Genomic DNA, 12744 nt, shown 5'->3' with positions numbered 1-12744 from the left:
AAACAATGTGAACAGAATGTAAAATAATAGCTAGATTTTATGCGGATTGCTTTCATTGAAGTCTATTCCAACTCACCTTCCTTCCGAAAGAACAACCAACGGACTACTGCACACATTAGATGAATACGTGCTTCTCTTGCTTTTCCTTCAACGAATCTTTCAGTATTCATACTTACAAATGTCCATGATTACCTACCTCTATATATTTTTATTACCAAAAAACTAAATATATTAATTTCTATCCAAAAAGAGAAGGGGGAAAAGCAGAAAAAAAAAAATCTATACGTTTTGACTTTCCTCTATATATATATATATATATATATATATCGTGGTCCACATGGTTCTTATTCTTAGAGACGTAAGTATACAAAAAAACTAGGGTGATGTGAATCCTAGTTGCACGTAGGGGTGTAAACGGATCGGATTCGGATCGGATAGTGGTAATACCATATCCGCATCCTATTATATTCGGACGGATTCGGATAATATCCTATCGGATTTCGGACTTATTCAGCTGGATTCGGATGATAATCGGATAGTTATTTTCTTGAATAAATTATTCTAAATGGCAATGAATATAGATTTAATACAAGTTTTCGTCTACCTAGTAACATCTTTCCACTTTATTTGTAGTGTTAGGTTTCAATTTAAGAATTTACACTTTGTGTTATTTTAATAAAAATCTGAAAAATACTCACTATTTCAGTAAAAATATATAAAATAAGAAAAACAAATCCAATAAGTACTTTCGGATAATTTTATCGGACGGATAATAACCGGATGGGGGTATCCTTCCGCATCCTATTGTTCGGCGGTTCGGTCCTCTAACGGATGCGGTGCGATTCGGGGGTTTCGGTTATCCATTTCCTAGTTGCACGTACCTTCACTGAGTCGACCATTTCCTTTTCTTTGGGTGGATAACAAAATTTTTATAAATTTTTACATGTACCCATTTAGATATCAACTTAAATTCTGTACGCTTCTATATAAATTTTTGCAGATCCTCTCTAAAATTGACATCATCAAATGGGGTTAACAAGTAATTGTTATAGTTCAACTAATCTTTTGAAAATGACCCTATTACTCTCTTATAGATGTAATATGACCATTTTACCCTCTTAATTGATGTTTTATTTTCGAACTAAATTAAGCCATGCATGGTCTCCTTCATATAGCTACAACACTTTAGCTAACATCACCACCTCATTAGTCCCAAACTCGAGAACCCATCTGCCATGTGTTCCCACTATTGTTAATGTAAGCAAGAATAAATCTGGATTGATAAAAAACGCCTACTCATGGTGTTAAGGATTGAAAATAGGACTGTTGAATCAATAATTAATCCATCCAACCAAAATCAGGGTCATGCTTCTTTTGAAGAAATGACTAGTCTCAGTATAGAGAACCTGCCGTGAGTATTTGTATCAAATGCAATTAGATCTTGCAGAAGGAATAAATATATAGGAGGCGGAGATTTAGGAGCTAGCACATGTATCAAGACTCTTGAACTCCCTTTGTTATACAAATAAAATCATAAAATTTACAGCAAATTACAGATACACTCCCTGAATTTGTAAACTATTATGTTTACACTTCCCATAATTTTTCATATTGCATTTGTATCCCCTATGTTTCGAATTATGTATCAAATGCACTCCAATCCTACTTTTAAAATTATAGAGTTAAATATTGATGAATCAACATCTTCAGTATCTTCATATGTAATGATTCATAATGCATACTCTTCCCTAAAAACCCTAATAAAATTATTTCAATTAAAATCAGAAATTTTAATTTTTAAATGCTAATATATTTGTATCCAGATTATATTTGCTGAGATTTTTCATATACGTTTTAAAAAGAAATTAATACAGGTTAGGGATATTATATACTAGTTGCCAACTCCGTCAATCTTGTCCCTGGGTATTTTTAGTAAATAAAATGTCAATTTTCCACACTGCATGATTCACATAACAATAGGACCCCCGGCGTACGTATGGAAATTCATCATTCTTTTGCTATTATCCTTGCCGTTGTTAGTATTAAGAATTTAGAAAAATAATTTTAGTTGAATCTACAGACTTTAAGATGAAGAGGATTAATCTACACATGTTGCTGAACCCTTCTTCGTCTGGCCTTCTGCAAATTCACCAATATCATCTACTTCTAAAAATGTATCCAGATCGATGTTGCCGAAATTTCCATTGCATGGTAAAACGAAAATACAAAATAAACTTCTTTGTTTTTGTGGCAGAAGTCATACAACATCAAAAACGAAAAAAACAGAGGAAAGAGAAGGGTGAGTGAATTTTCTTTTGCCCAAAGAAGGGAAAGAAAGATAATTAAGCATTAAGCATTAAGCATATAAACATGTCATCTAGAGTCCAGCAAGGCCAATCAACCTGGATAATCCATAGGTAATACCCATGGCCAACCAACCCCCAACCAGAACCCTAAAACAAGACCTCTTCACAGGTGCCTTCCCCAAGACTGCACCAAGCCATCCAAAAACAACCAAAGCCAAGCTCGACAGTGTAATCACCACCGCTAACCTGACCTGATACACAGATATGAAAGCTGCAGATAGTAATGGCACCGCAGCTCCGATGACGAAGGCAAGCGCCGATACACCGGCAGCCTGGAATGGGTTCGGCAGTTTTTCTTTCTTGCTCTCCTCCTCATCAGATAAATCTCCGTTCTTTATTCTATTTTCGTTCTCTCTCTTCATCTGAGACATTTCTATATCCTTCTGAGAATATACGGAAACGAACTCACCAATAGCCATACTACAAGCTCCAGCTACCATCCCTGCAAATCCCGAAATAATCATGGATGTTACGTCCGACCTCACCGCTCCAACCCCCATCATCAGTGATGCAGTGGAAACCAAACCATCGCTCGCTCCAAGAACAGCTGCTCGAAGCCACTGTGCCCTTTGGGAGTAATCGATTTCCTCTTTGGGTTCTTGCCCTAATGTTTGTCCCTCGACGTCGACGTTATGGTTACTGGTTGGGCTCTCATGATTTTTGTTCTCCTTCTCAGAAAGTTGGTTGCCCGCTTCACTTGTTGCCATGATAGGGAAGAAAAGGAGCAAAAGAATTAACAAGAAGAAGATGCTTAGAGAGGAATGAAAGCTTATGGAAACCACACGCCCCCTCAATCAAGTATTTATAGTGGTAGAATCCTCTCTTCTCCTGATAGAGACTCATGAAGGATATCTGCCGTTCTACATTGTGTGTTTTACCTCCCTCGGTCAAACTTCTGCAAAAGAAGCTAAGACATTTCCTATAAAAATTTGAACCCAATTCAAATCATATCATGAAGAAGAGAAAGCGTGCAGATGCACTAAGTTTTACTTTTTTGGGTAAGAACACTAAGTTTTACATCAGCGCATGAGATTGAGAAGCTTGCTTTGTCTTATGTATCTCTTTTATTGGTCAGATATTCAGAGATAATTGGGTTTTTTTTTTTTTTTTGGTCAATTAGTATCGATTGTTCATTAACCGATATTTCTACCCACAAAAAATATTTCTTAATCAATAAATAAATAATTAGGCACATGAAGAATGATATGTATACCCTTTCTTTGGATTGGTTTTGGTTTCCATTTTTAAACGGTTATCATTCTTGAGTGAATAAGCAAGCTAGCTAGTAATGATATAAAAGATATTTTGAAGTTTGCGGAAGAAAATAAAATCTCTAATAATTAATTTATGTAATATATTTTTTTATAAAATCAACTTAGACAAGGTGAGAGAAAGGCATGAAGTAGCCAATAGATCCAAAGAAATTTTATGCCTGATCAACCAAATCTATTAATTGATAAAAATTTACAAAAAGCATCCTGAATGTGGAAGGTCAAGCATATGTAAATGGTATCAGAATGATTTATTTATTATAAAAAAATGGTATCTATGCCAATTGTCTCAATTATTTAGATACATTAATAGCTTTGCCTCTTAACGTTAAAATATAAATATTTCTTTAAGATTCTTTTCTTTTTGATAAGGATAAATATTTTTTTTTAAGATGTGATATATAAAAGTTATCCCTAATTTACTTATTTTCACCTATTGATTTTAATAAATTCATAAATAATTATAGGAGTAGATTAGCATATTACTCGCATGTAGTAAGTTAGCGGATGCCAATCAACACCAATAGAAACATGTCATGTAAGGTCAAAATATAAATATATTAGAAAGGGAAGGGGATGGGCTTCTTCTTCTTTTTTTTTTTTTGGGAGGGGGTTCTAAATTAGAGGGGATGGTTTGCGCAACCGATCTTTTTCTACCGTCATATTTGAATTGTATGCTTATGTGCTCATTCTAATACATGCCCATATGTATGTATAAAATTTTATAATATAAAAGATAAAAGAACCCCTGACTAAATTAAAAATAAAAGATAAATTGAACAACAATTTGAATATATAATTTCCCCCCCCCAAAAAAGTATGTAAGAAGATTCCATCTATTCTAATCTGGATTGATAAATAAATAATGTGATTTGTTTTAAGTGTTTATTCCAACTTTCTAAAAAAGAACCCACAAGGTAATGAATCCAATAATAAAAATTAGAATACATGTTCGTGTCTGCCTTTCATTGAAGGAATCAAGAGGGTTTTACATGATACACGGCCATGATGATTAATTCAACATTTAAGCATATAAAAATGTCATCAGAATCCGCTGATGTATGGGCCTTGAATTGTTACAATATGTACCACAAATTTTATTGGTGGCTGAAACCTGAATGATTTATGTAGCTCAATAAATACAAGGTTAAGAAAATAAAAACAAACAGTCAAGACTCTCGATGATACGTGTAATGATGTAATAGCCATCACCCAAAAAATTATCAATTCTTACAAAAAGTAAAGACATGTATTATTTAAGGCTTTAAGCTAATCTCCTAGCTGAAGTCCTAAATCACAGTAACCTTGATCTCTTCTACTAAAAGACTTTCTAGCTCTGGATGCCAAAGAACAGCCTTTCTATTTCTGGATGCCAAAGAATAGCCGACATTGCCCATAAGGATGAGCTTGTTATTTCATCCTAAGACATCACCTTGTAATCAATCATTTAGCTAATCCATGAATCAGAAAACATTGTCTTGGTTACCATATGTTGAAAGTAGTTCTTGATCAATTTCATGAATAGCCTGTTTCTAAACCTATTTCACTTGAACTCGTCCCATATCCAGTAACATTTACTTTGCAAAGCAGACCTTAAAAGTGTTTCTCCAAGAAAAAAAAATCATAAGTTTTAATTTTACTGCAAAAAATCATACAAAACAAAACCGTCTTATCAAATAATTTTCAGCTCTTTTTATTTTTATTTTTTTATCAGAGTAAGAAACATCATAAACTATTTTTCGGTGGTCTGTCAAACAGGTCCTAAGTTATTGATTCATGCATCTTTCAAAATAAGAGAATTCTAAGTTCACTTGTCCACATTAACAATAGAAAAAAGGACATATCAAATTCTATTGAGTCTGACTCCTAGTAATAATTTATCAAAGAATACTCTAGTTATCAAATGATTTAACAACCAAGATCCATTTACTTCTCATATACTTAGTTCACATTCATAAAAATATCTAATGAAGTATAAATTCAATAAATCCTATTTAGCAAAAATACGGAGATATTCCTTGTTCATTATCAAACAATCATTTATTCACAAAACTTCGTGTGAGACTAATAGTTTTTATTCCCCATCTCATGGAAAACCCTTTCACTCTACTTAGCCCGGTCTCTCTCTAAGTATATTTTAATGTTAAGTTCTATAGGAACTAGGAAAGATCAGCTCGTTACCCATCAATACTAAATTTGAATGATCTTGGACTGCAAAGATTTTGTGTTTTTGTCCCAAAATGATTTTTAATACTGATTTATTTTTTAAAAAATATTTAAAAAAATATATATAATAACTATAGCAAAGACCAGCCTAAACAATACGGTAGCTGAAAGAACAGAAATGCAATTCCTACTGATTTTTAATGCAATTGGATCGGACTGACAGGTCCGATTCTGTTTCCAATTGGTTTTAAAACCTTGGCCTGGATCCGGTCCCGAAAGTCTATTTTTGGTGTAAAACCGGTCGGAAGATTCTTGTTCTTTCCGTAAGACGGGGAAGGCAGCAGCGAGCCCTAGTTGCTTGATATTTCAGAAGAACGGTGACATAGAGAGGGAGAGCCCCAAATTACGAACCAGTCGCACGCGTTTGCCGCCATTTTTCTTCTCATGGAGAGTTGAAATTCCATCGTCTCACTGTAAGTCCTTGAAATCTATCTCATGGAGTCCTTTCCACCTCTTTTAATTTGGGGGGTTTTCTTTTCCCTTTTCGAGTTCGTTTTGTTGCAAGGGTAATGCAAATATTTTGATGCAAAGTGAAATTTATTTCCCCAGATAAGAAAAAATTGAGGTGTTTGGTCGAATGTATGTTAAGCCTTTGTTCTATAGAGGATTCTGTTATTTTCGTTTTTTTCCAGTGCCCTGATTAATGCATTTCTTGTGTTTTTAGTTTGGGGCAAGTTAAGACTTTCTTTGTTACTCTTATGAGTACTGTATGTTCGGTTGTTAATAAAAGCAAATTTACGCAACTCGACTCCTCCGATTTTATGCTCTTGACAAAGACCTCCATTCTGCTTGTAATATGTTCGATAGAATTCCTAGTAGAATTGTATACGTGTGGAATTCCATGGTCAGAGGTTCTGCTCAGTACCACAAATTCGACCATGCGTTCTCTCTCTTCAGACATATGATTGGTGCCCAGGTGAAACCGACAATTTCATATTTGGATGTATTCTACGTGGATGTGCAGAGAATTGGATCCATTTGTGCTGCGAGTGATTCATGGGCGACTGATATTGTCTGTTTGGAACGTGATTCAGTTTCTAGCGGTGCACTCGTGAGTGCTTCTTTGAAGTTGTGCTTCATTGATGTAGCCTGCAAGGTGTTCCATGGTATTTCAGAACCTGATTTGGTTACTTGGATTTGGAATAGGATGATTTCAGGTTACGGGTCTTGTAGACTCTGGGAGAAAGGGCTAGATTTGTTTAGTATGGTGCGGAAATTGGGTGAAAAGTCTAATGAATATACCCTAGTTGGCTTGATTTCAGGCCTTATGGAATCCAGCCTGCTGGAAATTGGATAAGGAATTCATGGTTTTTGCTTGATAAATGGGTTTGACTATAACTACCATGTGGGCGGTGTGCTTGTGAGTATATATTCAAGGTGCTGTTGTTAGAGTTCAGCTCATAGATTTTCAGTAGTTTATCCCACCAGGATTTAGTCGTCTGGTCTGCTTTGGTTGCAAGGGTCATGAAAAAGGGAAGGGAAGGGAAGTGAATTTCTTTTTCCTTTTATGTCATTTGGTCACAATTGAAGTGAAGTAAAATTAATTTTACCAAGTTGTTTGGTTGGCTTTAAAATTGATGTAAAATTGGTGTAAATTTTTTTAAAATTTATGAGTCAACCTATTTTATGAATTTTTTTCTCCTTTTAGAAAAAAAATTAGGCATTTTTTTATCTCTCTTTGGTAACTATGAATGGGCTTTGTGATCTAACTCGCTATTGTCTTTTTTTCCTTTTTTCCCCCCTCAGTTATATTTTGTGCTTCAATCTCCTTATTTTCGCATTGGTTTAAGCTTGAATCCTTAACTTAGTTTGCTATCTCTTTGAGTTTAATCTAATTTTGGGGTCTACATTGATTTATTCTAGAACTAGAATCTGTGGTAGCATGTCTCTTCAATTTTGATGGAATTGATAATAATTGTAGGTCAATGTTCAGATTTTCTCTTCGTATTTTCTTCATGCATCTTATCGAAAGTTGTTATGTTTTTACCTGAATTATTGTGCCCTATTTGGAAGATGGACCCGCACCGAAATATTTTGGTGGGCGACCCGAATGACCCATTTGTAGAGATTTGTGGTGGAAGCAGATTGGCCCAAGCGTAGAGCCCACCACTGATCTCGGTCTATGGAGGTGGTACGGGGGGTTGGAGCCCCCGCATTCAATGGGTGGACCCGTTTATCCAATATGAGTCATAGTTGTCAAGGCGTCGCCTCGGCGTCTGGGCTCCTTTGGAGCGCCTCAAATTGGCGTCGCCTTATTTTTAGGCAATAAGGCGTTCACTTTTTTTTTTTCCTTTTTCTTTTTTAAATCACGAGAAAGATGCCTAATCGAAGGCATATATTGAAATACTTATTAGATTCCCATTGTAAAGTATCTATTGTTTGAACCTATATGCATATGTATAATGACGCTGCATGTGATCAAATGTTAAAATAAAAATAAAAACAAACCAAATCGAATATAAGTTATTGACTCAAGTCTCACACTCTCACTCTCACTCTCACTCTAATCCCTAATCTCTTTCTCTCTTCCTCTCTTCTTCTCTTCCATTCCCGCTACAACGCTCTGGCAAGCAGTGGCCAACGACAAACAACTTCTTCTCTTCCTTTCTTCTAGCGACTTTTTATTTAGGACCTATTATGTGTGGTTTGTCGTATGTTGGATGACTTGAGGTAGTCTGATATTTAGTTTTTTATTATATAAGATATGATAGATTTAGAGTGAATGAGATGTACACTAATAATTTCACTTAAAACGCCTCAACTGCCTCAAAAGTGCCTCGGAGGGCGCCTCGTCGACTCATTGCCTCAATTAGCCTAAACCGCCTTGCATCGCCTTGTCGCTGTGACAACTATGATCTGAGTCTCTATATATGTATCTTATGTTTGCCTACCATATTTATGAGAGATTTGGGATTTTGATTAGGGTTTGGGTGGGAGTTATTGTAACGCTGTTCTTGGCGATGATTGTGATCTCCTTCTATTTTTTTTCTACATAGTGAAAAACTCTTCTTTCTTCACCCATGGACATAGCTTACCACATTGATGTGTGAACCTCATTAAATCTTTGTGTGTTTTCGTTTTATTTCTTTTTCAATTCGCTATTTCGTGGTCCTTGTTTTTACAAAAGCTATGATGTTGTCTCCCAAACACACCATGCTCCCCCAAGCATAAATAAATTAACTGGTGCTTCTATTGTTGGCCACCGCCCATTGTGTCAAAGAAGGCAGTTACCAAGTTTCCGCGGTTTTCTAGCTCTGCTTGATAACCACTTCGCACCCATTCTGTTGACTCCAGGTGGAGTTCATTTTTCCTGATTCCATAAATTTTGAGTAAGATTGGCCTTTATAATAGCAACAAACTCAACCATTTCCTCAATCTGGTAGGGTACATGGACCCAAACCAAACAAAGTAGCATGGACTGAAGTCTGAATACTGGAAAAAGGAATACAAAGATGGGGAAAAGAGTTGAGAAGTGAAAAACTAGAAAATGACTCTAGGAAGATGGAAAATAAAAGAAAAGGGAAAGATGAATTGGAATAAGATGAAGAAAGAGGCACAGCCTAGCAACTCAGGAGAATTTCAGCTATGAGAGGTCTGCTACAGAATCCTTGCCCTCCATCCTCCATCCTCCATTAGGCTCTCTTAGGTCATACTTGATACAAGACCTATAGTATGTATGTCCTTTCTTTCAAGTTCAGCTATGATAATCTTAGGCTTTATGCAGTCACGTGTCATACTTTATGTATTCAGTAAAACAGTTTTCGGCTTTCACCTAAAGGAATCAATTCTTTTCAAACACAAAATAATTATGATAATGCTCTTTATGAATTCAAATATCAATCTCCAATTTTGCTTCTTTCCAATACTTAATTATTTTTCAGAATTCCCTAATTGAAGAATATGGCCTGAAATCACAGAGAAATGAAAAGAAGAACAACAAGGTTTTAGCTGTATGGATGGGGAATAAAATATGGGAGTGACGACTGTGGTAGGTGGTGGGATGTTTCACTGAAATGTATATCATAGGAAGAGAAAACAAAGAGAATCGTGGGTGGGCAAGATGGGTAAAGAGATAAAAAAATAAAAATAAAAACCAGAGGAAATACAGATACTTCTAGTTGGGTGACAGGGAATAATGGGATTTGGGCCCCGATTTGGAATGATTTCGATTTCAGATTCACGCCTTGAAGAAAAAGAAGGAAAAAAGTAAAGCCATACCCAGTGCAATAGGCTCCAGCGTTAGTAGCATATGTGGAGGATCAACTACATTGATGCCTGGATATAGTCAATCACTAGATATTTCTGTCGAGCAAGTGAAATTGCTTTCATTGCTCAAATTGAGGTATTTGATAAATAGCATGTCTATTCGGTAGTTTAGTTTTTCAAAACAGGTGCTCTCTCTTTCTGTTTGTAGAGAGAGTTCTTCATACTGCCCTGGCTACTACCTTGCATGCATATTTGACTGCTAAACTTGATCATAAAAGCATTAAAGTTAACAGCGACCAAAACAAGATAAGGCCATTGCAGAGAACAACATGAATATTTTAAGTACTTACAATTACTGAAAAGCCTCGTGCATGTGTAATCATTTCTACCGCACCAGAGCTGAATAACTATAACCATGGAGCCTAGAGTTAGAAACTTAGAATGGTTTCAGGACAGGCTTGCTACATTGATTCTATTGGGGGTTGGGAATAGGTTGGCCTGTTGTTGTCTCATGATCACAACCCATGATAACAATGATACGTTGTAGAGACTGTAGCATCCATCCCCTGCAACTCAGCCTCATTACTACAACATCTCCACCAACTCAGCATTGTAGATTCAACGCAGCCCCTGTGCAACAATATTCTGCATACTGGCCTCCAGACACCATACCATCAAAATTGCCCAGCCACCATGCTGCAACCTTCTTCAACCGCTGCTACCACTGCCTATCACCAGCAAAACAATCACCATCTTCATGCCCGTGCCTGTGCCCATGCACCATGCACCCTTGTATATCACATGGAGCTGCTTCACATAGCAGGGTTGTTTTCTTCATACTGCTGGTGGTAATAACCAGAGGGAGAGAGAGAGAGAGAAACTTTCCTCCATTGTGCAAATGTGTTTTAAGTAGGAACTCAAAGCCTTTGTTCTTTTTTTCTTTTTTTCAGTAAATGTTTTTAGCCATTGTTCACCATGTGCTAATTAGAGTTGTGCAAAAATGGATATTTTAGTTTCTCATAAATAAGGTGATTCAGTGAACATGAAAGCATGGATTTAGTAATTTGACCACCACCAGTTTCTCATTTGTTTTTCATCAAAATCAGTTTTTCAGTTTGTATTTCTGACAGTTTTTTAAATTATCCAAGTGCAATTGTGATTCTGCATTTTTGCCTTTTAATTTTCCCAATTATAGCCGACCCCATTTAGTTGGGACAAGGCTTATTGTTGTTGTTGTAATTTTCCCAATTATGACTCAATATTTCTTGAATTTATGTTTTGGCAGGTTAGGACTTGCATTGAAGTAACGCTACATGGAAGAAACTTATATAATTCAGATAAGCTCCGACTTGGTCAATCAACTGGTTGCTGATGGAGAGAAGGCGAAAAAGAAAACCAAGAAAGCTAAACCTAAAATACCAAATAGCCATGAGCTGTCACAGAACAAAGAACATCAGAAGCAGATTCCCAGCATTTCTGGGGGCCAAAAGGGTGCAGGAATTGCTGGATGGCCACTGCAGCCTCCTGTCTTTGTTCCTGTAGGCCCTCCACCCACAGTTGCAAATGCAGAGGTGAGTGCAATCCAATCAATCCTTCAAGAGAGTGAGAGAGTTGTGGATAGATTGCAGAAGCACGAGGAAAACATGGTGCAAGAAGTAACAGAAAGGGCCAAAGAACTCCATGATAAAGAGTTCAAGCTTCCGTACCAGAAGCCTATGCCTTGTTTAGGTGAGAAAGATGCTTGCTTGGAATGTTACAAGGAAAATTCTAAGGATCCTCTTAAATGTGCCAGTGTTGTGAAAACATTTGTAGACTGTGCTCGCAGAGAGAGAAAGCAGGTGAGCTCAGCACTTGATTGATGGCCTTCAGGATTTTAATTCACTTGGAGCTACATTCAGTTACTTCCCTGAGTGATTCAATACTGGTTTGATGAACACTTAAGAGTTACCTCATGCTAATAATGTCAATGTTACAGATATTTCCCATTTTTGTGTTTGATCATGTTCCTCAGATTGTATTTGGAAAGTATATGAAAAGTTGGTTTATCCAATTGGCTTCATTTGGAAATTACATGAAAACTATTATTATCGTGTCTTGATATTGTTTCTCACCTTTGGCTCTCTTTATTCAACCCTTACGCTTTACCAGCGGGCTTGTCCAGGATTGTTGAACTGACTCCCTTTTACTCAAAATCGTCATATTTTGTTTATTTTCAACAGAGGGACACTCATCTTAATAGCAACCCCGGAGAGAGTTAGTTTTGCTATAGAACTAGTGCTCCCATTCATGAAAGATCTTTTACATCCCATACGAATGTCATCACACACGCACACACAATATGCAGGACGAAAGATGATTTATATGGCTGAGAAAGCTTCTGCAGTAATGACTAGTGGTAGAAATTGCAAGAAGACCATAGCTAAACTTGGGTATTTTTGCACCCTGACTGGTCATGCTTAAAAAGTTTTTGCCAGTGGTTATCCTCAAGGATCAGAGAAGGATCAAAGAGTGCAGAGCCCTTGCTCTACTGTCAAGAAGAAAGGCTATATGCCACTTGGTGGCTTCTTCATTATATGGTAAATTAAGTTCACAAATGAAAGGGAGAGTGATTTTTTTTTTTTTTTTTTGGGGTAAAGGAGAGTGATTTTCAGATAACGAGGAACAGGGTCTATTAT

The 12744-nt window shown here is 36.4% G+C and overlaps 1 protein-coding gene and 1 pseudogene across 1 annotated transcript; one reads left to right on the top strand and one right to left on the bottom strand.

The window, feature by feature from the left end:
* Positions 1-2377: 2377 nt before the first annotated feature.
* Positions 2378-2869, bottom strand: LOC149027435 (vacuolar iron transporter homolog 4 pseudogene; annotated as a pseudogene).
* Positions 2870-6097: 3228 nt separating this feature from the next.
* LOC149027434 (copper ion binding protein) lies at positions 6098-12399 on the top strand. Its single transcript, XM_089162563.1, has 2 exons — positions 6098-6276; positions 11355-12399. Exon 2 carries the CDS (start codon positions 11383-11385, stop codon positions 11926-11928), a length of 546 nt encoding a protein of 181 aa, XP_089018689.1. The 5' UTR covers positions 6098-6276; positions 11355-11382; the 3' UTR covers positions 11929-12399.
* The last annotated feature ends 345 nt before the right edge of the window (positions 12400-12744 follow it).

This window comes from Hakea prostrata, chromosome 1 (assembly GCF_041222555.1).
Source record: "Hakea prostrata isolate BN-2017 chromosome 1, UWA_Hpros_2, whole genome shotgun sequence".
Taxonomy (NCBI): domain Eukaryota; kingdom Viridiplantae; phylum Streptophyta; class Magnoliopsida; order Proteales; family Proteaceae; genus Hakea; species Hakea prostrata.
The sequence above is the reverse complement of the archived record's forward strand: the minus strand, read 5'-3'. Positions and strand labels throughout refer to the sequence as shown.

Bases quoted from the DNA above. Each gene is read 5' to 3' on its own strand.
- LOC149027434 (XM_089162563.1), top strand. From the start codon at position 11,383: ATGGAAGAAACTTATATAATTCAGATAAGCTCCGACTTGGTCAATCAA.